General features: G+C 54.8%; 1 protein-coding gene across 1 annotated transcript in view; it reads left to right on the forward strand.

Moving 5' to 3' along the window:
• Afap1 (actin filament associated protein 1) overlaps nt 1-27,708 on the forward strand; it is a 132,800-nt gene that overhangs the window by 98,541 nt on the left and 6,551 nt on the right. The window contains exons 10-15 of the mRNA XM_027937741.2: nt 5,567-5,778; nt 11,801-11,946; nt 16,330-16,447; nt 21,106-21,220; nt 24,250-24,414; nt 25,641-25,831. Coding sequence (XP_027793542.2) covers nt 5,567-5,778; nt 11,801-11,946; nt 16,330-16,447; nt 21,106-21,220; nt 24,250-24,414; nt 25,641-25,831 — 947 coding nt within the window. The remainder of the gene's footprint in view (nt 1-5,566; nt 5,779-11,800; nt 11,947-16,329; nt 16,448-21,105; nt 21,221-24,249; nt 24,415-25,640; nt 25,832-27,708) is intronic.

Below are 27,708 nucleotides of genomic sequence, written 5' to 3' on the forward strand. Positions count from 1 at the left end.
TTGCAGGAGCTGTCGCCGCGTGTCCCGTGGGAGTGGGAGCCACAGCCTGTGAGGTGGGCTGGGGAGACCGATGACGCTGTGCAGAGACGGTGCCCAGGAGTACAGTTGCTGTCCTTGTCAGGGCTGCTGCAGACAGAAGCCGGGCGAGGGACACTGCCGTTCTTTCCACCCACAAGGAAAGAACTTGCCTGGATCAGCCAGGTGGGGCAGAGCTGTCACCAGGGGTGGAGGATGGTGCACAGGCTGGTGACGCCATGCAGTCCTCTTGGAGCACTGGGGAATTTCCCCTCCCATCAGTCCTTGCTTGCAACAGGATGGGAGTTAGGGGTTAATTGTGTTTGCAGTGTAAACTGTTCTAGGTCAGTGGAGGAAATAGGAATTCTTTGGTGAAAAGCAGTCACTAATATGGAAGGCAACTCAGAGACTGTACTCCAAACTCTCCTTATGCAAATGAGAATATTGAAGCTCAGAGAGGTTGAGTGACTAGCTGCAAGTCACACAGCTCATTGAGGGCAGAGCTGGCTCTCTGATTTAGCTGATTCCTCATACTCTGCCTTTTCCCTCAGCTTTCTTGTCCAAAAGAGCTTGCCACTCATAGGACTCCTAATGAATGACCCTCTCTGTGTAATTAGACGCAGCATAAACCTCAGTGCCGGCCCTTTCTTGGAAGTGCAGCTGATCTTGACTGAGCAGGAGGAGCATGTGGCCCACGCACCAGACTCCACCATCCTGCTCGGTGTGGCTCCTCTCTGTGAGATGCTTCCTCTGGTGGGTGGTGATCACGCCAGGTTATTTCGGCACAGCTGCAGGGTTTCAGGCGGAGGAGAGTGGCTGGATCTGGGCCCAGGGACCAGACCTGCCAAGCGGGCGGAGCCTCTGCAGCTGCTGTGCTGCTCCCAGGAGGCCGGTGCCGAGTGGACGGAAGGGCAGGGAAAACTACCCAGCGCAGGAGACTGAGCCAGCCTCCCCTCCTCTCTGGGCACAGCCTGGTCACTGGGACTAAGGCACCGCAGGGCCTCTTGGAAGCAGGGCTGGTGCTCTTCAGTGCTCACAGGAAGGGCTGTGGGGACCACAGCCTGCTTGAGCCTCCCCACGTGCCCCAGTCCCATGTCTCTCTCCTTCCATGACACCCACGAGTGACGTGGTTAGCAGTGGCCTGGTCAGCTCTGTACACGGCCACTCAGACAGTGTACCCAAGATGTGCTAAGGCCCCTAACCAGGGCAGCTCTGTTCTCTGCCTTCCCTGTGCCTGTGCGTCTTGAATTCTTGGCTCCTTATAAATTAAGCTCTAGCAGAAGTGCCCCTCCATCCCCTTCCTCCCCTCCCGTACCCAGCTGTGGTTCCACCCTGCTTCCCACCAGGCCCCAGGTAGATGTTGGACCTCACAGTGTCACATCCTCCTGTGCCAGAACGCCAGAGCGCCCGCTTGCTGCCCACACGGTGTCTCAGGGGCCTCCTCGGCCTTGCGTCCGGACTCTGCTCTTCCCAGTTGAGACTCAGCTCTGCTCGCTCCCCTGCGCACCCTGCTCCCAGCACCTGCAGAGGAGAGTGCCGAGACGGTGCCGAGCTGCATGGGTTCCCTGAGCAGCCTGCCTGCCCGGAGCCTCAGCTGCCCTGACTGTGAAGTGGGCCACGTGATAAATTCCTTGGTTTTCACGAAAGCCGAAGAAAAACACGCAGAGCCGCAGCCCACGCCTGACCTGAGCACTGTGCCCACAGCTGCTCACAGAGCCGAGCACCCGGCATGCAGCATGCAGCCACACAAGGCCACAGGAGCCTGCGTGCAACCAGGGGCCAAGCTGGCACCCTGACCTCCCCAGGGTGCCAGCACAGGGTAGTCTGGGTTGAGCCTGAAGGACTCGCCAGTGAAGGACTATATGGCACTTCCAGTGATGGCGTTCGATGGCCGATCAGGAAAGCTGGGACTTCTCACTTCTTGTCACAACCCCCTCCATCTGAGAGCCCTGTTCTGGGTGCCTGCATGCCCACTCCTCAGCCCTGGCTGGGGGGCAGGCTGGAGGGAAATGACCCTTGGTGTTGGCAGAGCTGTGCCAGATGTCTGCAGTCTCTGATTGTGCTCAGGCATTTGCAGCAACCCAGCAAGCAGCTGCATTGGATCAGAGGCCTCACATGTGACCAAAAGACAGCGGCCTCTGGCACAGGCACTGCCCCTTCCCTTCCTAAAGAGAGTGGCAATGAAACGTGGCCACCTGTGAGAGGTGGCCCTGCCTGCCTCCTGCAGCTCCAAATCCAACAGCCCCTGGTCCTGGCCAGAGACGCCAGGCTGAGGGACAGCTGGCTGGGGGAGGGTGTGTGGGCGCCTCTGCCCACGCTTTGGGATTCTGTTGTTGTCTAATTTCATACCTGGAAAGTTGATTTTGAGTTCTGATGAAATCTCAGGCACTCTTGCCACGGCACTGAGAAGTTTCCTTTGGAATTTGGAGAGAAATAATCTGAAAACTTTAAACTGGAATTCAAGTTTTTAAGGTACAGCGGCACACCACCGTGATGTAAGTGGAGCAAACATCAGCAACAGCCTGAATTTCCTAGGGAAGGTTTGCCATGTCCGCAGTCCCCTGGAGTCTCAGCCTCTGGCTCTCACCCAGGGTCTGGCCTCCAGGCCCGGGCTGCACTGTGGTGCCCCTGGTGGTGAACGTCTGCTCCAGCTCAAGGGTTCCTGGAGATGCTCTCCTTCCCACCCTGGTCTGACTTTGTCAGCCAGGCTGGGTGTTAGGTTGGAAGGGAAGGGTACTGGGGAAGGGAGACTCGCTCTGGTTCCAAACCCTCTCCATGGGCTTTCTGCCATTTCCAGTCCTGGCCTCTTCTCTATGTCCCCACCCAGAAAATGAGAATTCGGGGCTCCCCTTTTAAGAAAGCGGGGAACCCTGGGCTGCACGGGGAGGCAGTTGCCAAACATGAACATTTTGCCATGGGGCTTCCTGTTTGTGGGGGGGCTTCCCTGTTTTCTGGGTCTTTTTCTTTTCTTTTTTTCCCCCCTTTTTGAAACTGAATAAACCCAAGAAAGGTGTTAAAATGTGGCAGCTCCTGGGAAGTCTCGCTCCAGGTAGACGTGGCCCCACACAGGCATTCCCTGGGTGCCTGGGACATGGGGACTACACAGGACCAGGTGCCGGGCCAGGTCCTGTCTAGGAAGAAAACATTGCCACAGTTACCAAGAATACAAGGTCCAAGGCATGGCGAGGATGTGGGGAAAGGCACACTCACACATCGCTGGTGGGACTGCAGATTGGTCCAACCACTCTGGAAAGCTGTGTGGAAATTCCTTAAAAAAACTAGGGATGGAATCACCATTTGACTCAGTTATTCCACTCCTCAGCAGATACCCAAAGGACTTCAAATTAGCAAACTACAATGACACAACCACATCAGTTCACCATAGCTAAGCTCTGGAGCCAACCTAGGTGCCCTTCAACAGATGAATGGATAAAGAAAATGTGGTAGATATCCCCATGCAATATTACTCAGCCACAAAGAAGAATGACTATGACAGTCGCTGGTAAATGCAAGGATCTGGAGACTGTCATGCTAAGTGAAATAAGTCAATCCCTAAAACAAAGTTCAGATGTCTCTCTGATATGCAGATGCTAACCCACAACCAAGTGGGAGGAGATGGGAGTTCATGGGGTTAGACAAAAGAGAATGGAGAGAGGAAGGGGGGATGGGAATAGGAAAGACAGTAGAATAAATCTGACTAAACTTTCCTATGGACACGCCTCAGTGAATCTCCACATCATATACATTCACAAGACTGGGATTCTAATTAGAATAAGGCACATTCCATCTTTGCATAACTATGTCAAAATAGACTGTACTCTCACGTGTAACTCAAAAGAACAAATGAAATTTGAAAAACTTGAAAAAAAATAAGATTGCCAGAGGGCACGTGCCTCTCTCTCTCTCTGAGTGGTAGATGGGGCTCAGTGACCACTGCCCCTGCCCACCTCAAAGTGTCAAGCCCAGGAGGAAGCAGGCGCCCACACCACGAGTCCCCCCTTTGGAGCCATGGGCTTTCAGAAGGAGCCCTGTCCTTGCCATGAGCAGGCCATGGGGCTGCCTGTTCACTGCCAAATCCCCAGATGAACGTGTAGCCTCTGATTTCTCTGATCACGGTTCCATGCCACCTTCTGCATCTCAGCTGGGCCCCCACCTGACTGGCCTCTGAGACGTATCTGTCACATAGACTGGAGTCTCCGTGGCCGTGTTTGCTTGCCTCCTGCAGGTGTGGGGTCACCCGTCTCTCCAGGTCCCCCTGAGTGAGTCTCAGCCTCGGGTCCCTCCAGAGCACAGGCCCCGTGTGTTCTAGCAGCTCTGGCTGCAGAGTGACAGCACCCTGGAGCTCAGGGCTGATTCTGAACAGTCATCCTGTGCCTGTCACCCCCACGCCCAGGCAGCGGTCAGCTTGAGAGGAAGTCTTGCCATGAGCACTGTCCTGTCCGTCCACAGGCTCTGGAGGCTCACAGCGCCCATACGAGTGATGTCCTTGCACAGAAATAGAAAGCACCCCCCAAGCCTTTGGAAAGGCATTTTGAAAACCACGATTAGAAAGGATTTGTGTTGTTTTCTTAACTCCTTTGAGCCAGGCCGTGTGTGCTTGAGCACGCGTGAGCGTCTTCGTGCGTGTGCATGCAGTGATGGTGGAGCGGCATGAGCAGGATCCGGGTTTTGTTTCTTTCCAGGCTGTTCGTCAGCATCTTATGAGCCCTTTGACTCAACTCTCTAGTCTTCAAGGAGGGGCAGCAGTTTCCCAGCATTTGGGGGGGGCTGGAGGTCACAGCAACCCCTGGAGTCTATTCCTCAGGCTTCGTTATTTCTAGAGAAATATATCTTGTGCTTATAACAGCTGAAGGTTGTTCACGTCCCGTATTTGAGGAATTTCTCTTTTAAACAATGGGCTACTTCCTCGCAGGAGGCAGCGCCGAGCTGTGCGGAGGAGCAGCAGGAGCATTCCCGTGTGCACTGTGCCTCCTGGCTCCGGCCCCCGCCCCTCACAGCCGCATGCATCTCGAGCCAGCTGGAGGAGGGTGGGGAGCACTGTGTCCCTCACGGCCTGTGGCCAGGAGTGTCGTGCCCTCTGCTCTCCATCTCGATCCTGCTGGAATGTGTCCAGGGTCAGGAAGTGCCCACCTCCAGGGCCTCCTGTTACAAGTTTCCATTGTGTGTGCCCTCATGTTGCCCCCCTCCCGCCTTCCCTGCTGTGGCACCTGCAGCTGTGTCCTTTTGCATGTCCTCCCTGTGGTGACGTGAAGGCAGCTTGTGTCCCCATTTCCTTCCAGCCATCCCAAGCCCAGGGGCTAAGCAACTGTCCCATCCTCTAGATGACTTCCAGATTCCCAAATAGACCTCAAGCACCAGGACTTCTTCTGAGCACCCAGGACAGGAGACATCTGGATGTGGCTCTGCTGTCCTTGTGGGGGACTCGCCGTGTGATGTGCCATCTCCTCCTGTTGAGCAGTTTGCGTTACAGCTCTGCCTGTGAGGGGTGTGTCCATGCACGCACGTCCCACGCCCGTCTTTCCTGGAGGCTGAGCTCCCGCGTCTCTTGCAGGCTACCTGAACGTGCTGTCCAACAACCGCTGGCGGGAGCGCTGGTGCAGGGTGAGGGACAACAAGCTCGTCCTCCACAAGGACAGGACTGACCTGAAGACCCACGTCGCGTCCATTCCCCTCCGTGGCTGTGAGGTGATCCCAGGCTTGGACTCCAAGCATCCGCTGACCTTCCGGCTGCTTCGCAATGGACAGGAGGTCGCCGTGCTGGAGGTACGGTGTTCTGGGGCTCGCCGTGGTTTCTCTTCCTTGTCCTTCCCAGCGTCCTCCCGTTGGGCAGGGCTGCCTTTCTGTGTCTGCACCCTCTTCTTCTCGGTGGCTCTGTCTACGATCCGGACAAGGCAGCAGCACAGAGCCAAGCTCTGCCGGTTGTGCAGCTCAGGCCTGTCCCCGGTGACTCCTTGTACATGTTTGCACAGAAATTAAACACAGCTCCGCAGAGTGGCTTTTCTCCTAAGTGGCCCAGGAATAACTTGTAAGATTTCTCTTAAAACCTTTTTCTTGTTAGGCGTGGTGGCGCACGCCTGTGATCCCAGCATCTCCAGAGGCTGAGGCAGGCGGATTGCGAGTTCAAAGCCAGTCTCAGCAACAGCAAGATGCTAAGCAACTCAGTGAGACCCTGTCCCTAAATAAAATACAAAATAGGGCTGGGGACGTGGCTTGGTGGTAGAGTGCCCCTGAGTTCAATCCCCGGTACCCGCCCAAAATAAACCTTTTTCTTCTGACAATGGGCTGCCTTTGCAATGGTAGTGTTGAACTTGTCCTTTAAAAATTCCTTGCAGAACAGGCATTTTGGGGCCACTTGTGGCCATGAAGACAGGGCCATGAGCCAGTGACACAGGAACCAAGAGCACCTTTGAGTTATAAATGGACTTTGTATGCATTTTATTATTTGTTTGACTCACCAACAAATGATATTTATCCATTTACCAAAAGCAGAAAAACATAATTAAAATAATACCTACATCCTCAAAATGTTCATTTCTGAAAAAATTTGTTTTTCCTCTTGTTACATTGACTTATTTTCTACCCCGATTGGTTCAGACCTCGTTCCCCTTATTCCCCCGCTGGCGTCATCACAGCGAGAGCCCTGCGCTGGGGAGGGGGCCACCCGGGCACATCGGTGTGCCTGTGCCAAGGGTGTCGAGGTGCAGGATTTCCAGAGTCTGGGTAAGCGTGTCTGTTGGTCAGGAGCAGTGAGGCTGCCTCGGGCCTGCAGAGGGGCTGGGGGTGCCAAACGGGGTGCCAAAGCCTAAGTGGCTAGTCGGGATACTGGCCAGGAGCAGGAGTAAGGTGCCCCGTCAGGCGGTCGGCATGTACCTGAACTTCAGGTGGAGTTGGTTTCAGGGACTGTTTTCACAGAAACTGCTGTATTTTTTTGGCACTGGTCAGAAACAGATGGATCGTTGTTTCTTGCCACAGGTTCAGTTGCCCCTAGTTTGAGGCAGGACAGGTCAGGAGGCCTGGCTGCGCCCACTGCTGGCCACTCCTGCAGACAGGCTTTATCCCTCAGGAGGCAGGTCCCGTCCTCACTGCTCCTCGGACCTTGAGCCTGCGTGGGCTGTTCTCTGTGGCTCTGCAGAACGTCGGTGCCCTCATAAGCACAATGTGGTCTGAAGCCTGTCGGGTGGTGGCGGTCCATAGAAGCTGAAAACAGGCCAGGAGGCCATCTTCCCAGGGTCGGGATGTGGGTCTCCTCCGAGCTCTGGCAGCAGTCCCAGGGTGGTGGCACTGGACCCTGAGCAGAGTGAGAAGCTGGGCTCCGTGTCCAGTGGAGGGGGCCTGGATGGGTGGGGCCGAGTCCCGGGGTTGGTGAGCAGCCCCTCTGCAGGCCCTGAGAGAAGCCAGGTGGCACACCTTCCAGATGTGCAGGTTCTGGAGGAGGCTCAGTGCTTGAGAAGCAGGAGGGACTGAGTCCCCAGCATGAGGGCAAGAATGTGAAGTCTTAGCAGTATCACTTAGAGTGACGGGAGCAAAGCGCCACAGCACCCCAGGAGGAGCAGCCGGCCCTGCCTTTGCCAGTCACCAGCTGCAGGCCAGCCTGCGAGGCGGCACTGCGCTCCTCCAGGGCCACTTCCTTCTGTGTTGAGGTAACTCCGGGTTTGCCGCGGCGTTGCAGGAGCAGCACAGAGTGCCCGAGTACCTTCCACCCAGTCTTCTGTCCATGTATGGGGTATTGGGAAGCCTCCGTAGCCACCCCTTTATCTGTGAGTGCTTGACTGTGTGTTTGCCAAAACCAAGGGCCATCTGCCTCCGAGCAACAGAATGACTCTGAGATCAGGAACCGGCTGCACACAGACCTCCCGTCCGACTCCTAGACCTCAGTCGGACTTTCCCAGCAGCTCTGATGTTTGAGGGGCAGAAGGAAGTCCACCTGCACCCGCTGTCCGGGTCCAGCCCCCGACTGCTCTCACCACAGTAGGGCTTTTGCAGGGCACACAGTTGTCGCGAAGCAGGTCCCTCCTGTGAGGCATGCCTGCTGCCGCCTTGTATAGGAATAGGGGCCCTCCTTGGCAGGAGCCCTTGGAAGTGGCGACATCCCACAGTGTGTCCCATCAGGACCGGCTCAGCAGGTCTCAGCCCTGGGTTCATGTGACCCGTGTAGGGCTCCCTCTCGTGAGATACTGCCATTTTCCTTTGTCTTCACTAATTATCACGTGGGAAGGTTCTCTGAGGCGTGTGACTGTGCTGTTATTAGTGGATTTCACCCACTAATCTTAGAATCTGCTAATGACTTGCCTGAAACAGTCATTATAAAGACAGTTGCTAAATGGTGAGTTTTCAGTTCCATTGTTCCTTCTGGATTTCCCCTTACTCCAACTCATTCATTACTCATTCATTCAGCTACCTTGCTGTGTGGGTGGCCATTCATAGACTGCTCTTCATTGGCTTGTTTACTTGTCTGATTTGCTTGGGTGGTGCTGGGATCCAGCCAGGGCCTGGAGCCTGGTAGGCAGGTGCCCTACTGCTAAGCCATGCCCAGCCCCACAGACTGTTACTTTAATTAGCCATGGTAGTCCTTTTTTATCATGATTAGTTTTGGTCAAATGCCCTGCACGCTGGCTCCTGTGTCCTTTGCTGTGCCCCTGTAATGGAGACGGTGATCCCCGCCATCCTGGGCCACTTTCTGTGTGTCGCAGCAGGGGATGGTGCTTTCCCTGCCCAGGTGGCACATCCCTACAGAGGCCTCAGTGCCTCCTAGTGGAGGGGAGTGTGAGGAAGCCAGGGCTGTGGCCGGGCGGGCTCGCTGCTATGAGCCCTACTATTTCTGGGCCCTTGAGTAGACACACTCAGGAAATAGGTGCATGCGCAGATCATAAACACGCACATTCATACATGTTTATGTGATACATTGACTTATTTTCTACCCCGATTGGTTCAGACCTTGTTCCCCTCATTCCCCCGCTGGCGTCGTCACAGCGAGAGCCCTACGCTGGGGAGGGGGCCACCCGGGCACTGCTCACACATCTACACACACATGCCCAGAACCATGCACCTACATGTACATCTGATCTATTATTTTAACCGGTGAGATCATGACTAGTACCTCCGATTCTAGTCCAATACCACAGGGTTATTTTTTTAAGGACTATGAGGAAATTTCATAAAATGAACTATGAAGAAAATGATGAGTGAACCATAGTGTAACCCCTAGACATGTGTTGAAGGACGTGGCAGCACCTCTGTGAAATACAGGGAGTGGCTAGAGAGTGGCCGAGGCTACCTTGTTGCCAGTGGTGGAGCCAGGGCTGGCAGGCTAAGGTGAGCTCTCCCACCAGCTGCCCCTCCGCCCAGCGCCCGCTCTTCCTTGGTTTTTTAGAAATTTTGTTTTAGTTGATGGACCTTTATTTTATTTGTTGATACGTAGTGATGAGAATCGAACCTGGTGCCTCCCACATGCTAGGCATGTGCTCCACCGGAGCCCCCGCCCCGCCCCGCGCCAGTGCTTTCTTGATATAGATTTTGTTTGGAGAAAGACTAAAGACCTACAAAGAGAATGAACCGCGGTGTTGGAGTCAGTTGATCTTCATCCACTAAGCACTGAGCACCGTCTCTAACACATAGCTGGAGTTCCTTCACTTTTCCTAACCGCCTCTCTGGTCCTGGTCAGGAATGATTTGTTGTGTGGAAAACATCAGTTACCAGTCAACGTGATCAATTTCCAAAACACCTTCTTCTTTACTAATGGCTTTTCCTCCAGAGAGGTTTTTGTTTGTGGTGTGGAATATAATTATAAAACCCAAGCTTCTTTAAGCTCAATTTATAGGTCTTCATTTAAAAAAAATAATTTTTAGATTTCTTTTTAAATGAAGCATGGTGGTTCATGCCTATAATGCTAGAGGCTTGGGAGGCTGAAGCAGGAGGTTCACAAGTTCAAGGCCAGCCTCAGAAACTAAGCAAGGCCTTAAGCAATATAGTGAGACCCTGTCTCAAAATAAAAACTAAAAAGAGCTAGTGATATGCCTCAGTGATTAAGTGCTCCTGAGTTCAAGTTCTAGTACCGAATAATAACAATAATAAAATAATATTAGGGGCTGGGATTGTGGCTCAGGGGTAGAGCGCTCGCCTAGCACATGCAAGGCCCTGGGTTCGATCCTCAGCACCACATTAAATAAATAAATAAATAAAATAAAGATATTGTGTTAATGACAACTAAAAAATATAAAAAAATAATAATTACCATTATTTATAAAAAAAAACAAAACATTTTTTCTTTAACATTCAGTTAACTCATAAGGTTTTGTTTGTTTGTTTTGGGCAGTACTGGGAATTGAACCAAGGGGCTTTCTATCACTGAGCTACATTCCTTTTATTTTTTTTAAATTTTGAGATAAGGCCTCACTAGGTTGCTGAGGTTGGCTTCCAAGTAACCTGGATTACAGGTGTGTGCCACTGTTACGGAGATGGGGCCTTTTGAGAAACTGAGGCAGTGTGAAGACCCCTTCTTAACGCCCTGATTCTTGCCATCAAGTCAGAAAGATTTCAGACATTCACTCAGAGTAGCAGGCCTGAGTGTACTGAAGGGGTAGGAAAAGGGAAAGGGGAGGGTCCTTTCAGAGAGGAGAGGGACAGTGTGCTTCTCCTGCTCTCCAGTTGGTTGGGTCCCAGGGAAGTTTCCAGAGCGGTCTGCCCAGGTCCTCCTCGACTTTTAACTGACAGCAGGATGACATCAGACTTTCCAGTTCCCCTGTCAGCAGCTCTAGGTCACCACCTGGCCACGCTGAACAGTTCTGAGTGGATTCTTACCAGTTACACATTCTTACCAGTTTATGGTTAGGAGGCTCTATCCTTATCTCCCTGAGTTTCAGGATCAGGTCACAAAAATCTGGGTCTCTCCCATTGACATCCCGCAGTTGACAGGTAGTTTGCTAAGGAATGTGATATATCCGGTCCATGAGCCAGGCAGGGCTGCAGATAAATTGCTTCTTAGAAAAGAAAGCATGTGGGGATCGGCACTTCAGGCCCATGTTATAGGATTATTCTCTTAACCTCCTGTCTGTCCCTACCACCACGGGACCTGGCTGTAGTCAACTCATAAATTTAATACTGAACTCTCCCTAAGCTTTAGATATTCTGACATATTTAATTAGTCAAATTTTTTTTAAAAATGTAACATAACTGATTTTCTAAATTGCTCAACAAGGATAACTTAAATTTTTAATGAGTATAAACCTGAAGATATATTTCGTTCTTACAGATTAAGCAGTTCAGGTGGGGGTGGGGATTGCAAACGTCTTACAAATGGCACATCAGTATAGCCTGGCAGCTGCAAAACAGTGTGACACTGCGAAACAGTCGGCCATAAAGTGGGTTGAGTTTTAAACCCTCTAGTCCAGAGACCCAGACCACTCCAGGCCACGGGAGCTGGAGGGCAAGGGGCAGAGCCTGCCTGAGCCATCCACGAGGCTCTGGAACCGCTCCCTTTAGCTGGGACTGACTGAGTCACGTCCCTCTCCACGTCGTGACACCTGGCCTTTCGCCCAAGTAAGCAGGAGCACTTCAGGACCAGCCTGCTGCCTGCCCTCTACGGCTGTTTTGGAAGCCCTGTTTAAAGGTGGCCTGAAGGCTGCGCCAGGCGTCCCTTGGGTGGAGACTCGGTCGGTGCTCCTTCACACTCTGCCTTTGGTACTTGGTGTTGCCTTGCCTTCCTGTCCTGTGGTCTCTGTGGATGCAGTTTTCAGAATGGAGGAAGGGTTCACCTTCAGTTCAGTGAAGCGCTTTTCCTCCCCTGCAGGCCTCTTCTTCTGAAGACATGGGCAGGTGGATTGGGGTCCTGCTGGCTGAGACGGGGTCGTCGACAGACCCGGGAGCTCTGCACTACGACTACATAGATGTGGAGATGTCTGCAAACATCATTCAGACGGCCAAGCAGACCTTCTGGTAAGACCCCGCCCGCGGATGGTGCTGGAGCTAAGCGGCTGCCTTCCCTCCTCTTCCCCTCCACCTGGGCTGCCTGAGTGTGAAGACCAACAAACGCACGCCCTGAGGCGCGCTCTCTTTTACTATGGTAACCCTGATTTTTCTGGGCATTTTTGTCATTTTAACCCTCTGGGACTTCTGCTGGAACAAGGGTCAGCAAACTTGGATAAAGGACAGCATGGTAAATGGTTCTGACTCTGTGGGCCCCTCAGCTCTGCCTTTGTAGCCAGAGCTGATACACCAGTGAATGGGGAGGCTGTGCCACCCACAGAACGATTGCAGAAATAGTCAGCAGGCTGGGTCTGGCCTGTGGGCCTTCTGCGGACCCCTGTGTGGGTTCTCTCCACAGAACTGACTCTGCATCACTGGAATGAAGACCAGGATATAAAGCCCTCACTCCAGTGCTTTATGTAAATTCAAATTCTGATTTTATCTGAAGTCTAAATCCTGTTTTTAAAGAAGTGCCGTTCTGTGCTGAGAAGTTCTTCTGAACCCTGAGTATTTCCTTGACACAGTGATGGCAAGGAGCTCAGTAGCGGCAGTTCTGGGTGTGCGTCCAGGCAACCGCAAGGCTGCAGAGACTCTCCTGACAGTGCGGAGCCGTGCCTGTCCTCCCACGCTGCTGTCACATGGGCTGGTGATGTAGAGGCAAAGGCTGCGGGCAGGCAGCTCCTCTGCACTGTGCTCTCGGCGTCCGTCCCTGCCCCTTCCTTGCTCAGCCAAGGAGATACTGGGTTCCCTTAGTGTGTCCTTCTCTGTAAGGCCAGCTGGGAGACCGTGAGCTCCTGTCTCTGATGCCAGGGCTGCGCTGGGAGGACCTGTGGGGCCACGATGCCGAGCCCTGTTGTGGGCTCCAGGGGGCGCTCTTCTCCAGCAGAGTTGCCAGTGGATGGCTGCCTTTTAAAACTTTGTCATTTTTCTTGAAAAGGCAGTAGGCAGGCCACCGTGACTTGCAGACGTGGCACTGCAGGCATCACCCCAGGATCAGGTGGTAGCACATGGCCGAGACATGCCCTTGCACATTCTACCTGGCCGTGAGCTCAGTGGCTTTTAAGTAGGCAGGAACCCTTCTAAAGAGATAGTAGCAAAACCCGGTGTGATAGTTTTGGTGGTTTTGAACAGTAAAGTGTTACCAGTTGAAAGATCTTCATGAGGGATGCCAGGCGAGAGGCCACCCATGTGCAAGACGAGCCAGTGCCCTTGGTGTCAGGGCGGTGGGTCTCCTGATGGCATGATTTCTGTTCCACAGAGGGAGAAAGGTAATAATATATTTTGGAAAAGGGCCAGAAAAGAAAAAAATACCAGAGTCTCCCAGAAGATGCATCCCCAGGACTGTTAGGGATGGTAAAGGGCTGGGGCGTTTCCCCTGAGGGCCTAGTTTCAAGTGAGACTTATGGACTGAACGACGCAAAGGACATGTTGGGAAGTTTTCTCCTGAACCTGTTGCAAAGTGTGCCTGGTCACAGACCCCCGGATGGCTGTCCCGAGGTGAGGTTGAGTGCGGCAGAGGGGAGCAGCCGCCCGGAGTGCTGTCCTCTGCAGGCGCCTTCTCCGGGTTCCTGCATGCTGTGTCCTGATATTTCCTATGGGCTTTGCTCCCTTCCACTTTATATATGGCTGAAAATCATCACAGAAAGAGGAGTGACCAAAGACGTGGTCCTAATGCCTGTCCTTGGCCCCATGTGCTGTTTGGCCTGGAGTTTGCTCCCTGACCCAGGTCCCTCTCTGTAACTTTGGGGGGACTGTCCAGTGGAGGAGGTCTCTGCCACCTGGGACACTCTGTGTCTGTGACCTTGAGTTCGGACACTCCCCGTCCTGCCAAGGGCTTCGTAAACCATCCTGTGGGTGTCTCCTCATTCAAGGAAGGAGGGCTGCTGTCCTCCTATTATCTGTGCTGGCAGGGCGCCAGAGGCCAAAGCCACAGACCAGTAGGAGAGCCCCTGCCATGAGGGGGACACTCATACTTGTCACTGAGTCAGCGTGCAGCTGTGCACATGCAGCTGGGCTTCACGCCACCTGGCACCACTGTGTTGTCCCCAGTCACAGGAAGTGTCCAGATCACCTTGACACGGTCAGACCTCAAGGGAGGCATTCCAGTGAGAGATCCTTCAATGTGTGCTTAAAAGTCACATCTGCCCTTGCAGATCTCCTAGATTTTTGTATTTTTCTCTTTCTATGCATTGTATTTTCCTAAATTCACTTATGTGTATTTTAAGTATAGATTACTTGTATCAGTTTTTTATGAGTGAAGGAAAAAGACAGGTTAGGTTTCCTGGAGAGAGCCTGTGTGCTGGCAGGTGTGCGTCCAGGCGGCCACAAGGTCACAGCGATTTTCTGAACAGTGGTAAGCCGTGGCTTTCCTCCCACGCTGCTTTCACACAGGCTGGTGATGCAATGGCTGCCTTTTTCCCAGCAGAGGGCAGCCACGTTCCGCGAGGGGGACCCACGGGCCTGGGCAGTTCCCCACCGGCCTCGGAACTTGCAGCCTAGTTGGCTTGGGAGGCACTTTCCTTAACCCTGAATTTCTCCTGCTATTTTTCATCTGGTGACCATAGAAGCGCAAGATCCTATGAAGAAAAAAAATTTGGAAATAAAATCCCTTTTTAAAACTAGGCTGGTTTAAGTTTCCCGATTAGGAGCAGATGCTCTCGAGCTTGTCTTTCCCAGGCACTTAGGTTTCTGCTAGAACAAGCAGCCTCTTGAGAGGCCAGCCTCAGTCAGCACAGCTTGCCAACACCCTGTGTGTCTCTGGAGTGCCCAGATTGACAAGGCCACGTTCCCCCAGATCTGGTCCTCTAGTGGCGAGAAGCAGCTGATAAACCAGTAAACACCATAGCAGGCCAGATGGTGGAGAGAGGGAGGAGGAAGGGGGTGGAGGGGGTTCGTGGTGCTGTGGTGGGACGTGGTACAGGTGGCCCACACAGGCAGGCCCGTGAGCCATCTGAGAGGAGCTCCTAGGCAGAAGGGCCACAGTGACTCTGAGGCCAAAGGTGCCTGGGGAGCGGAGAGCAGTTGGCGCCCCCGAGGCTGGGAAGGCGGGGAGGGAGACAGGGCAAGACCTGTGCTGCCTCCTTCTCAGGGAAGCACTTTGGACTTTCTTGGGCAACTTTGGAGCCCTGAGTGGACTGGACACTGACACATGTCTGGTCTGCGTCCTTTTCCCACGCCCTAGGTGCTCTCACTCTGCCCCTTGGCTGCCAAGTGTGAGTGCCCTTCCTGGGCCAGGCAGCTCTCCTTTACTCTTTGGACGCTGGCTGGGCGTCCTGCAGTGTGCTCAAGTCTGGCAGTGTCACCTGGACACAGTAAAGGCCCTGTGGGTGAGGGCTCCAGCCCCAGGACCACACCATAGGGAATGTCATTCAGAATTCAGACTTTCCTGGTCCTTTGACAGTCCAGCGGTGATCTGAGGCTCTGCAAGCCAGCTCTGGCCCCACTGTTTATTAGAAGGCCAGCTCCAGTGCACTGACTGGTTCACTTGTGTGTCCTGAGAGGCTGCAGCCCGGAGCAGCCACACAGCACGGCAGAGGGCTCCATGCCCGCCCTGTACGCCCAGCCCCAGCCCTCGGCTGCTCTCCAGCTGGACAGGACTGTTCTGCCCTGGGGGCTGGGAGCTCCAACCTGGGCTCCTGTGACTGTTCTTTTGGTGACTGCCTCCGTCCTCCAGGTGCTCCAGAGGTCTCTCATTTACAGAACCTCAGGGGCTGTGAAGGGCTCGTGACTAATAAAAGGTGGCCTTTTCCTTTCTCTTGTCACTCAGGAGTTCCATGGTTATAGAAGCTCTGGCCAGGAATGGGGACAAAGTCCCCAGCATATGTTTTCCCACAATGGCATCTTCTGAAGGTTGTTGTGGCCACCACCAGGGCCTGGGAAGGTCAGGGCCAAGCGAAGGCATGCTGTGCAGTGGTGGGATAGAGCACGTCTCAGAACAGCATGTGGAGAGCCTAGAAAGCAGTCCCTGGGCTTCTTCCAGAAACAGGCAGGTGGTGTCTCAGCTCTGCAGGCCCTGTGGTCCTCCGCCCTTGAGAGATCAGGGACTGCAGATGGCATGTCCACAGAGCCTCCAGCTGGCTCCCAGTACGGCTTTCTTTTCAGCTGTGCAGGGCTGGCCCAACTCACGGAGAGGACGGTTGTTGTTGGGTGAACCTGTGCACTCACCACCACTGGCCCTCGCCACAGGTGTGTCAGATGGGCCCCTCCTGACTATGCAGGCAAGGGCTCGGCCCAGCCCTGCAGGTGACGTCCTGCCTCTGCCTGGGCCTTCTGAGGCCCCTCAGCCCCTGAGTGCTGGCTGCAGCTGGGAGGGAAACAGGCAGACGGGGGTGTTCACGCTACCTTCTCTCTCAGCTTCATGAACAGGCGTGGGGTGTCCACCAGCCCCTACCTAGGGAGCACCTCCAATGGATACGCTCACCCCAGTGGGACAGCCCTGCATTACGATGACGTCCCCTGCATCAACGGCTCGGTGAGTGTGCCCTGAGAGTCCACGGTTGGTTTTGTCAGAGGCAAGGCCGTCTGGGGAGTTCTGGCCTAGAGTGGCCTGGCCTCCTTCTTTCCTATTTCCTCCTCCTGCCCCCTCTCCCCTCCCCGTTGCTCAGAGTCTCCTGGTGAGCGGGTTCTGTTCGGGCAAAAGGAAGTGAGTCGATCTTGTCCCTGTCCTCAAGGGCCCCAGTCTAGTGTAGGGAGACCTACGACTGAAGCAGGAGCTGTGGCTGATGGCTGGGCCCAGGCCCATCTAGGACCGGGTGTCGCAGGGTGAGCAGAGCCCACTTGGCACAGCCCCATCATGGCGAGTTGGGTCGGTCAGTCCCCTTGCCCTGTTCCTACGCCCTGGACTTCAGCCTTTGGGGACTCCTGCTGTCAACTCTAACCTCTGCCCTCCTGCCCTGTGGGCAGGCCTGTGCCAGCCTTAGGAGCCACACAGTGGTAACCATGACAGGGTGAGGCTCTATCTTAGGCTGCTGTATCATATCAAGGTGGGACCTCAGCTCCTGTGGCCTCCATTGGCCCTGTGTGGTCAATAGTGTCTCTTGGCACAATGGACTTGTCCCTGGTTCTGGGCTTTGGTGTCCAAACTGTCCTCTTGAGGGTGGGCCATTTCTCTGAGTCTCTGGACTCGGCCTCCAGCTTTTCTGGAAGGACAGTGCCCACCCTGTCTCCCGAGCCCCCGGCACGGCCCCTCACGCACCCTTCTCTCGAATGTTTCTCATGTGTGTGCCCTGCACATGAAAGTGTGAGGCGAGCGGAGGCGGAGGTCCCCGGGACTGCCCGGTGCCCCCTGTCTCCACCATTCCCGCAGGCTCGTTGCTGGGTGGGGGTGACAGCAAGCTCCTGAGGGCATCGCAGCTTCACCTCCTGAGGGCCAGCCTTCCTTCCCAGGATCTACATGCCTAGGCGCTGTGCCCAGGTCCCTCCTGGGCTGACAGCAGGAACTTCTGAGGCAGCGTCCTGCGGCCTCTCTGCTTACTAAAGCTTCCTCTGCTCCCGCCTTTAACCTGCTTTTCTGCTGCTGGTGATTTCCTTTTCAGAGGGCTCCACAGAGTTCAAACCCAATACTCGGCCACTTCAGTGGCTCTTATCCTGCATCCCCTCAGTGTTTGTTCAGTTTTAATCTAGAAACTTCTCTGGGTTTCTGCAGTTGATATTTCCTTAAGTCTTCTGTGTGACTTAATGCTTGGTATTTTAAGAAAATGATATTCTAGTCTAGACCATTTAATAATTCTGGACAAATATAAATCTATGCTAGTTTGTCTTTATCAAATGCTCATATCCAAGTTGATCTGCATTATTTTTAGATTGTGCATAGGTCCCTGCATCACAGAAATAGACACACTGAAGTGACTGCAAAGGGATATAAACACTCCCACTGTGGAATTTAAATCTTTGCTATTTTTATAACAAAAGGCTGTAATTACCGTCTGGCAGAAAGGAACTCTGCAGGAAGATCATAAAAACAGGGTAAAATGAGCAGAACATGTGAATTATTATTTCCCTTTTTAAAATTGCAAGGCAATTTATACAGACCGTTAGGACTTGGGAGGGCCCAACAGGGTTTAGTTTGGGTGTTTATTTATACTTCAGTGTCCGTGCTCTAGATGTCTCTGTCCCATAAGGTGGCTTGTCCCTGTTTGAGTCCTTTGTTCCAGGTGTCTGCTAAACACCGTGGTCTTCGTCAGGTTCTGAAGCACCTGTTTTCTGTGCAGCCACTCCCTTTCTAAGGGACTGTTTTGCTTATGGCACTTTCTTCAGGCATAACAGCATTGGCACCTTGGTGCCTGTAGACAGTGACCGTGACCTGAGGTCCTCGGCCTGGTAGGGCAAGCGTGGAGCAGCCTGGTGGTCTCAGTTCCAGCCCTCGTCCCCCAGGAGAGCTCAAGGCTCATCAGTGCTGTGGCATACAGCCACGAGCAGCCCCAAGTCCAGCTCTGCCTCCAAGTAGCTGTGACCGGCCTCTGGCTGGGCTTCCCCTACTTCTTCAGGTGGGCAGAGGCCAGGGCAGCCAGTGTGTGTGTGTAGGGAAGGAGCCCGGCGCGGCTCTCACGCCTTTTCGGGGCAGTGTCCATTCCTCCCTTCCTGCCACGTCCAGGTCCTGCATTAGGGGACTTCCAAACTCCAGTCTTCTAAAGAAGGAAGTTTCCAAGCAGTGTTTTCTTTTCTGCCTGAAGAAAAAAACAAAATGTCATAAAATAATGGTGCTGGGAAGGATTTAAGGAGAAAGAAACCTTCCTTCCCTAAAACCCTAGAAGTAAAGGGATTCTTTTGAGTGTGTCCACCTGCTTGTGTGTGGGGGTGCTGTATTGGCAACACCTGTGTCTCGGGGTGTGCTATCTCGCTGTGCTAAAGTCTGCTCTCTCTCCTGTGTCTGGGTCACTAACGACAGAGCTGTGTGTTCCAGTGGGACCCGGACGACGGCTTCCCCGCCTCCGGTAGCAGAGGCCCAGGCGAAGAGGCGCTCTATGATAACGAGGGCCTCTACGATAACCTGCCGTCTCCGAAAATCTTTGCTCGCTCCTGTCCTGCTGACAGAAGGGCCTCCAGGCTGTCCGCTGACAAGCTGTCCTCTAACCTCTGCAAGGCCCCCACCTCCTGCGGCCCACCCTGCTCTCCGTCTCTCACTAACACCTCTGCTGTGGGGAGGGCGTCTCTCGGGCTGCACTCCCAGGTACTGCACCACACCCCCGGTCCCCAGGGTCACCCCGCAGCCAGCCCTGCAGCCAGCTCCCGCCCCCTAGGGCACAAAGCGTGGGCGTTTCCTCCACTAGAGCCTAGTCTGCAGTGCGGCCCCAGGAGCAGTGAGCAGTGCTGGCTAGTGCTCAGGGCATTGAGGCTCTCTTTCCACTCTTGGAAAAGCTCCAGTGAATTTTGAGAATCATGTCAACAAAAGACAAAGGTTCGGGGAAGGACAGGGCAGCCAAGCTTTCCAGATTCTTGACTCGAAGCTTCAGTAGTATCCTGTGCTGCATAAACGAGCAGGGGTCCGCTCTGGCTTTTGACCTTGGCATGGATGGGTGCTGTTCAAGCGCCGTGTGTGTCCCGGCGTGAATGTGAGGCCTGCTCCTGCAGCCAGCAGCAGGGACCACTGCTTGATAAGCAGCCTGGAGGCTGAGCGCCGCCCACGCCACACTCTGTCTGCGGCAAGGCAGTGCTGCAGGGCAGGTGCTGCGTGGTGTGCATTCCCAGCCTAAAGTCTCCTCTGCTTTCCCTGGAGACCTGAGCACCCATTAAGAGAACTCTGCTCACATAAAGCAAGTACGGGGCGAGCTATGCATCCTCTCCGTCCTGGTCCTGAGGGTGACCTTAAGAAATGATGGGACCAGGTAAGGGTCGAGGATTTCAGACAGTGGTGCTCAGACAGACACCTCCCAAGGGACTAGCTCATCAAACTCCCCAAGGAAACGTTTTGGCCACCAACGACACGTGCCCAGATGGCCTCCTGGAGATTCCGACTCCGGGAGTCTGAGCGTCCAGTGTGTGAGCACCATGGTCCTCCACTATTTTCATGAGTACTTGTGCCAAAAATCTGGTCAACATGTTTCATTTACTAAGTGAAACTTACCTATGCATGTATTTATGTGCTTTGTGTTGTCATTGGAGTTCCCTGAGGTAAAAACAGGCAATGAAACATGCTATCTGCATACTCGGACTGTCTCCATGTTGGGGACCATTTGGTGCATGGTCAGCGTGTGGAGCTTTCACATTGTTGTTGTTCAAACTCTTGTTTCAAGTGAGCCTTGCACTATAAGTCAAAAGAGTACCCCATTTCCCTCCCTCACTTGCCCACGGTAGGGGAAGCCTTCTGTCCCCTGGCAAGACCGTGCACCAGCTGCCGTGCGGCTGTGCTGTGTCGTTCAAACTTTTGGGAGCCCAGCAGGGAGGTGTCCATACCTTTTTATGTTCTTGAGTGATCAAACAGAGGCTCAGAAAGCTTTAGTGGCTTGCTCAGCTTCTCTTCAATGACGGGGCCTCCCCACGCCCAGGCCCATGGCAGCAGGCGAGGTGGCACAGTAGAAAGCAAGGGCCGGCGTACAGCTGACTGTCACATAAGGAGTCAGGCCTCAGTGGCATGGCATCACCTCTGCCAAACAGAGTCCTTTGGCCTGCAGCAGTTGAAGAAGTGGGGCACTGTTCAGTTTTTTTTTTTTTTTAATTTGTAGCTGGTCAAATTTATTTTCTGTGTTACTCAGACTGTTTCTACACTATGTGTCATTTGCCTCCCCACCAGTGACTCAGAAGGCAGTCATCTGTCCTATTAGACTGTCACTCAGAGTCCTTGAAGCAGAAACCTAGCAGTGTAGTCATGCTCCCACCCTAAAAAGTACCTGCTTTGGAAACAGGCTTCAGTGGCCCCAGCTGAAGGCCATGCCCGTTTCTCAGCAGTGGGCTTGGTCCCAGTGAGGCCAGAGCTGCCCAGCATTCCCGCCCACTTCCTGGAGGACCCTCTGGCCTCCCTAGCTGTCCCAGGAAGCCACATGGTCTGGAGTCTGAAGCCAAGTCGGTCTCCTCACCACCTTTTTCTCTGACCGAGCTGGGTTTCACAGAGTCAGAGAGCCAGAGAAATTTCCTTAGGAAAGAAATAGGGCTTTTTTTTTTGTTTTGTTTTTTATTTTCTGTTTATTTCAACAGCTCAAGGGGAAGAAGCCCCCCGTGGCATCTAATGGGGTTCCTGGGAAAGGGAAGGCTCCCAGCAGTCAGCAGAAAAAAGTGGATTCTGCAGCCAGCGTGAGACGGACGGCTTCAAGTGAGTTTCCACCAGATTCTCTGCTTTCTGATTCTGACTGCAGCTTGGGTAGTGGAGAGTGTCTGGGCTGCTCACATGGCAAGCGTCAGCTTGGAAGTCTGTTGGAGAGAGGGGACAGTGTGCAGCCTGTCCTTCCCTTGCTGGGTGGGAGCTGGCAAGGACCTCTTACCCATGCCCCAGGACCTTTGCATGCCTGAGGAGCACAGAGCTGCCTGCCATGTCAGCAGGACTTGTGGGTGCAACTGCCTTGTCCCTGGACTTTGGGTCAGGAGACCTTGGTTGGAGTCCCCTTCCTCACGTGCAGCTGGTCCATTGTGTGCACTCTCTGGACACAGCCCGCCCGTCTGCCAGGCCCAGTCAGGGGCAGCTGTGGCCGCTGCAGGGAAAGAGCAGAGCTGGTGCCCGTGCTTGAGTAATGGAGCAGCCCAAGGACCCCGGGCTGTCGTCTCTGGTGGTCCTGGACCGCGACAAGCTGTTCCTGATGTCACCTGCTGATCTCTCAGAGCCTCGTTATCAGGGTGGGTTTGTTCGCCTACCATACTTTCCAAATGAGAAAAGAATCTGGGAGCAGCACAGGAATCTCCGGATCTCTCGCGATGGGTGACGGAGCCCAAGTGAGAACCAGGCTTTGGGACAGCAGGTGATCTGGAAGCAGACAGGGCAGAGGCCTGTGAGGCAGGAGCCGGCGCAGCATGCCCGAGACAGACCTGCTTTCTTGTCTCCACGTGGAGGAACCTGGGCGGCATCGCCGTCTCTGGTTTGCACTTGCCCTCGCCCTTCTCATAACGGGCGTCTGAGGGCCAGCTGGCCAGCCGGGCAGCATTTATCGCCTTGGGTACTGCAGCTACGGCTGAGGACGCAGAGAAGTGGAGCTCCGAGCCAGCTGGCCTGTCAGAAAAGGTTTGCTGTCACGTGTGCCACCCTTCCTTAGGGCTTGTAGCTGAGCTTTCGAAGCTGGAACAGTGGAGCTGGGGGAGCGGTCACCCCAGAGATCAAGGCTCCGCCCCACACAGAGCAGAGCCTGCCTCGCCCCTGGCTGCTCTGCCGCGGGAAGCCTGTGCCCTCTCCAGGGGGCTCTTCTGCTGTTCCCTCCAGACCTACATCCTGCTCCTCGGGACCTGCTCTGTCCACCCGCGTGCTGACCGGGCCTTGCCCTCTAGCAAGTCTGCTTTCCCTGATGTGTGGGGCGGCATCCACACTCCACTGCAGTGCTGCTCCCCAGGGGGAGGAAGGCACCGCGACGCTCCACCGAGAAGGGCCTGGCGCGCAGTCTCCTTGAGCTCAGCACTTCGATGCTCCCTGTGGGTTCTGCTCCCTGCGTGGCTCACCCGTTGTTTTGTGAGAACTTTTAGGAATTTTTATTAACTTTGGTGACATCTAATGTTGACAAAAGAAAAATAATAGCATTCTGTCTTGGCTGGATTTGGCCTGTTGCCTTTAGGTTGTGGGGGGGTTTAGGGCGTGGGGACCAGGGAGGAGAGCTGCAAGCTCGACCCAGTGAGCAGAGTGGCCCTTGGCCTGCCTGCCTCAGCTGTGACTAGCTGTGGCCTCCCCTGCTGATGAGCTGCCCTCGGGCTGGGACCCTTCTGAAGTCATTCTGTGGTTTCTTTAGGATGAGAAGCAGTGTTGACACACAGTATCAGGGAGCAGTGCTCCGCTGGGGTCCTCGTGCCTTGCTGTGGTGGACCCAGCCCCCAGGGCAGGCACTGGTCGTGGTGCCATGGTGCATACAGACAGGGCTGGGGAGTGGTTGTCACAGAGAATGACGAGAGCTGCCTGTGAGTGTCTGTGCCACACCAGGAGCCCTGTCATTTAGACAGAAGTCACTGTAGGGACATAGGTCATTTTGAGAAACTCAGGCAGTCCTTCTCACTCCTGCTTCACAGACAAGAGCTGAGTGGGGAGACAGGTGCTCACCAGAGTCACAGCAAGGAGAGGCCCTTGCGTGCCTACTCTCCTGCTTCTTGCCATCATGCCCCCTCCCCTGAGGCTTCGCAGCAGATTCTAGGCCCCAGCAGTCAGACCTGTGGGTGTGAAGGGTAGGGCATGGCTGGAGTGCAGACACCCCAGCTCTGCATGACCACTCTGAGCTTGGAGGTCCTTGGTCAGAGCTTTCCCCTCTGGGGTGGACCTTCTCAAAGAGACTCTTCCTATGTTTCTGTAGTTGAAAGGCCAAGTAACAAGAGGAAGAGAGCCAGGGTAGGGATTTTTTTTAATATTTATTTTTCAGTTGTAGTTGGTCACAATACCTTTATTTATTCATTTTTATGTGGTGCTGAGAATTGAACCCAGGGCCTCGCATGTGCTAGGCGAGCGCTCTTCCACTGAGCCACAAGCCCAGCCCCTGGGTAGGGACTTTTAATGCCATGTGAACTGGTGGTGTGATGTGGGCCAAGCCTCCGGACTTCCCCAAAGCTAGCTTCTTCCGCCTTCATTTAGCACATGTTTCTGAGGAGCGCGCCTTGGTGTTCTCAGTGCTTTATGAGCATCAGTCAACTGAACCCTCTGGACAACCCCGTGACACTGCTCTTACTATCCCAGCTTCACAGATGAGAAAACTGAGACACAGAGATTAAGCAGCTCCAGGCTCACTGCTGTCCAGTATGCAGTTGACCCGTGTGCCCTGCCACAGGACTGGTCCCCGGCCAGGGCCTGGTCTGGGGGTGAGGACAGAACTACCATCAGGTCAGGGTAAAATATGCTCATAAGGAATAGGATAGGTGGGGTCAGGCAAGGGTTTTGAAAAATATGGAGAACTTCACAGATTCCAGAGATCATTCCTGATAGTAATAGGCAGCTGTCTTCCCACATCACAGAATGTTAACTTCCAGCCAGTCGTGTGCCTCAAAGGGAAGAGGATTAAAACAGTTCCACATTCAATTTCATTTGTAAAAATTTGATTCAAAGAGTGTTGGGGAATCTGAACGGCCACTTTTCTCCTTAGTTCAAACCTTTGCTGCTCTTTCCCTGTTGGGTGGCAGCTTTGCATGACCATGGCCACCTGACTCCTCTGCTGCTTTGCTTGCCAGATGCTGACCAGTACAAATACGGCAAGAACCGGGTGGAAGCGGATGCCAGGCGCTTGCAGACCAAAGAAGAGGAGCTGCTAAAGAGGAAGGAGGCACTGCGGGACCGGCTGGCGCAGCTCCGCAGAGAGAGGAAGGACCTGAGGGCTGCCATCGCAGTGAATGCAGGTAGGGGGGGTGGGGGCTTCCTTCTGCTCTGCCTGCGAGGCCTGGGACCATGGAGGCTGTCACGGGGACTGTCTGTGTCGCGCCTCCTAGGGCGCAGGGCGTGCCTGGCAAGCCAGGGCGGGCCCTGCGTGGTTATAGGTGCAGCCGCAGCAGAGGCTGGACCTGAGCCCAGGCTGCCCAGTGCAGCTCCAGCTCCATTCCAGCCTCAGGTGCCAATGAGAGACGGGTCCAGGGGCGAGCCCTGTGGTAACAGGTGTCCAGGGGGTCTCTCAGCAGGAGTGCCCTCCACTGGGGCAGGTCCCACTCACAGGGGACAGCAGAGGCTTCACAGGAGGGAGCAGCCCTCCCTTCCCTGGAGGGGCTGGGGAGCAAGCAGAATGTGTCGGTCGGGGTTGAGAACGGCCAGGTCCGAGGGTCCAAAGAGGGTGCAGTCTAGCAGGGGAGCAGGAGGCAGAAGAGCACCCCGGCCACCCTATTCTCTCCTGCTGGCAGGAGCGCCTGCCTGGGGATGGGATTTGGGCTGCCTCCATGCCACCATGCCAGACCACTTCCCCCACAGCAGCAAGGCTGGCTCTTCAGACAGCTCTGCCAGCCTCAGAAGGCGAGGGAGGGCAGGTGCAGAGGACGGGAGGCCACAGAAGCTCTCACTGGCTCATTCACACACAGCTGAAGCTGCCACACAGTCACCCAGCTCATCAGAGCTCGGCCTCTCTGGCTTGGAGCCTGGGGGATCACTGTGGAGGGAGGCGCTTCTGGAAGAGTGGAGGGCAGGCCCCGGAGGAGGAGGCAGGGAGAGCGTCCAGCCAGGGCTACCTGGTCGGGACCAGAGCCTAGCGTGGAGCTGGCAGGAGGGAGCGGCTCTCTCCCTGCCTCGTGGCAGAGCTGCAGCTGGTGAGCTGCAGGGAGGCCCTGGAACTTAGCCTCCAACAAGAGAGTCCCCAGTGCGGGCAGCATCAGCAGGGCCTGGGCGCGTTTGCCAGCCTCTTAGACTCGGTTTCCTCATCCGTCTAGCATGGATGCTGCGTGCTGCAGGTCACTGTGACAGACCTCAGCATGAGCAGAGAGGCTGGTGCCTGGAGCAGGGGAGCCGTTCCAGGGGACTTGTCCTGCAGCACAGCCAGGCTGGACAAGGCCTGCGCGCGAGCTGTGCTGGGAGCCAGTGGTCCAGTGGGCACAGAGGTCCCTCCTGAGAGCCTGGCAGTGACAGCGTGACTCTGGACTTGCAGGCAGGAAGACCCCGGTGGTCCTGGAGGACAAGCTGAGGAAGCTGGAGGAGGAGTGCAAGCAGAGGGAGGCGGAGCGGGTCAGCCTGGAGCTGGAGCTGACCGAGGTCAAGGAGAGCCTGAAGAAAGCCCTGGCTGGCGGCGTCACCCTGGGGCTGGCCATTGAGCCAAAGTCAGGGACATCAAGTCCACAGGTAAGCGTCCTGCCAACTCCCTGCAGAAGCCACAGAAGGGCCAGAGCCCCCCGGGGAAGTGCTCTGGGGCGGGTCTCAGTTCACTCTGGGTCTCCCGACGTGCAAGCTCACACGGGCTCACACGTCGTCATATGTTGGCACTGGACACGTTTGTCAGCTGTGTCCTCGGCTGGCTGACGTTGAATTTTCTTACCTCTGCACGGAAACTTCTACCAGGTCCTTGCTGCACGTCCATCCCTAAGAGAAGGGTGACTCCGTGTAGCACATTTGGTGCTGGAGCCCAGGGGTGGGGGCATGGGTTCCAGGCTGGGACCCTCAGAGCTGATGGGATATGGAATCGCCTCTCAAATGAGTCCTCCCCTTGGACTGCTGATGCTACACCAGCCCCTCGACAGGCAGTTCCACGCCTGAGCCCCAGCAGCCTCATGAGCCCCAGCGGCCTCGTGAGCCCCGGGTTGTTGCTTCTGTTTCACAAAAAAGGCGTGATGCCCATCAAGCACAGTCCACCCGCTCAGGAGTCCAGTATGCAGCTGACCCCACTGCGGCTGACGCTGGTGCACCCTCAGCCCGCCACCTGCACCCCAGTGTTCCTAAGGCAGGTTCTTCTTGCCAGGCATCTGGCACACGGCCAACCTGAGTGGATCCGATGCCCTCCACATGTGCATTTGGTGGATTTGCCAGATTTATGGGCACCACCAAAACCCAGCACCCACCTAGCCACCACCAGCAGCCCTGCCACACCACCTTTGCCACGTTACTCTCCTCCCCAAGCCCAGCCCCTGTCACAGCACAAGGGCCACCCCTCGCCTCAGAGATGGCCCCCTAGGCAGAGCCATTTCCAGCAGGCGGGGAGCTGCTCCATCACTGGACCCACAGCCCTGCAGGCTGGGGGACAGCAGGCGGGGTTTCCACACCTGGCCCCTCTCGCCTGGGCTCTGTGCTTCCGTTGTGTGCATGGTGCCCAGGATCAGTCCCGGGACCTCATGCCTCCTGGGTGGGTGCTCTGTCACTGAGCTACCCCCAGCCCAGCTGGCCCAGGTTCTCATCTGCTAGGTGACAATGTTGCCTGCTGTGGGGAGAGGTGTGGACTCCAGGGTGTCCTTCCAGCACGGATGCATGGGCTCTCATGTATCGACTCACTCCATTCATTGTCCTTAGTTAAATAGACTGATAGGTGCATATTAGTGCATTATATGCAGATTATGTTTATTTGACTCATTCATTCAACAATTATATGCTTGTATGATCGTATATTACTATTATATTTATATGGTCATATATCAATAGTATTGTATGTAATTTATATGTAACGTGGTGTATCGTTATGTGCTACTATATATATGAAGTCATACCTTGTTCCCTCGGTGAGTCACAAACTATTCTGTTCCAACCATTGAATATACTACATAAATGTCCCTGTCCCGGGGCACTTGTGTCCTCACGAGAGGGGAAGCCCACCACAGCACTCCTCAGCTATGGAGAGGGTGGGTGCCGTGGGACCCAGGCTCTGAGGGCTGGGTGGCTTGGAGTGCTGAGTCTCTGTGTCTGACTTGACCTAGGACCAAGGGCCTGTGAAGCCAGGTGCAGCAGAGAGAGTGGGGAGGGCCAGGAGGGGTCTTCCCTGGGCTGCAGAGTTCTGGGCCTCAGAGGGACTCATGTCTGTGATCGGAGGCAGGAGAGCATACACCCCTGGGCCACCATCCTGCTGGAGGGTAACGGTGGGCTGGGCGGCTGGGGGACTGCTCCATCGCCAGCCAGCGGGGACTGAGCTTCCCTGTAGCAACTGGAGCCTCTAGCTGGGCCCTGGGTCCCACCTCTCCAGACTTCAGACACCCATGAGAATCCTGCACCTCCAGCCTTCCTCTGGTAGCTTCCTT

This window comes from Marmota flaviventris, chromosome 7, assembly GCF_047511675.1.
Source record: "Marmota flaviventris isolate mMarFla1 chromosome 7, mMarFla1.hap1, whole genome shotgun sequence".
NCBI classification, from domain to species: Eukaryota; Metazoa; Chordata; class Mammalia; order Rodentia; family Sciuridae; genus Marmota; species Marmota flaviventris.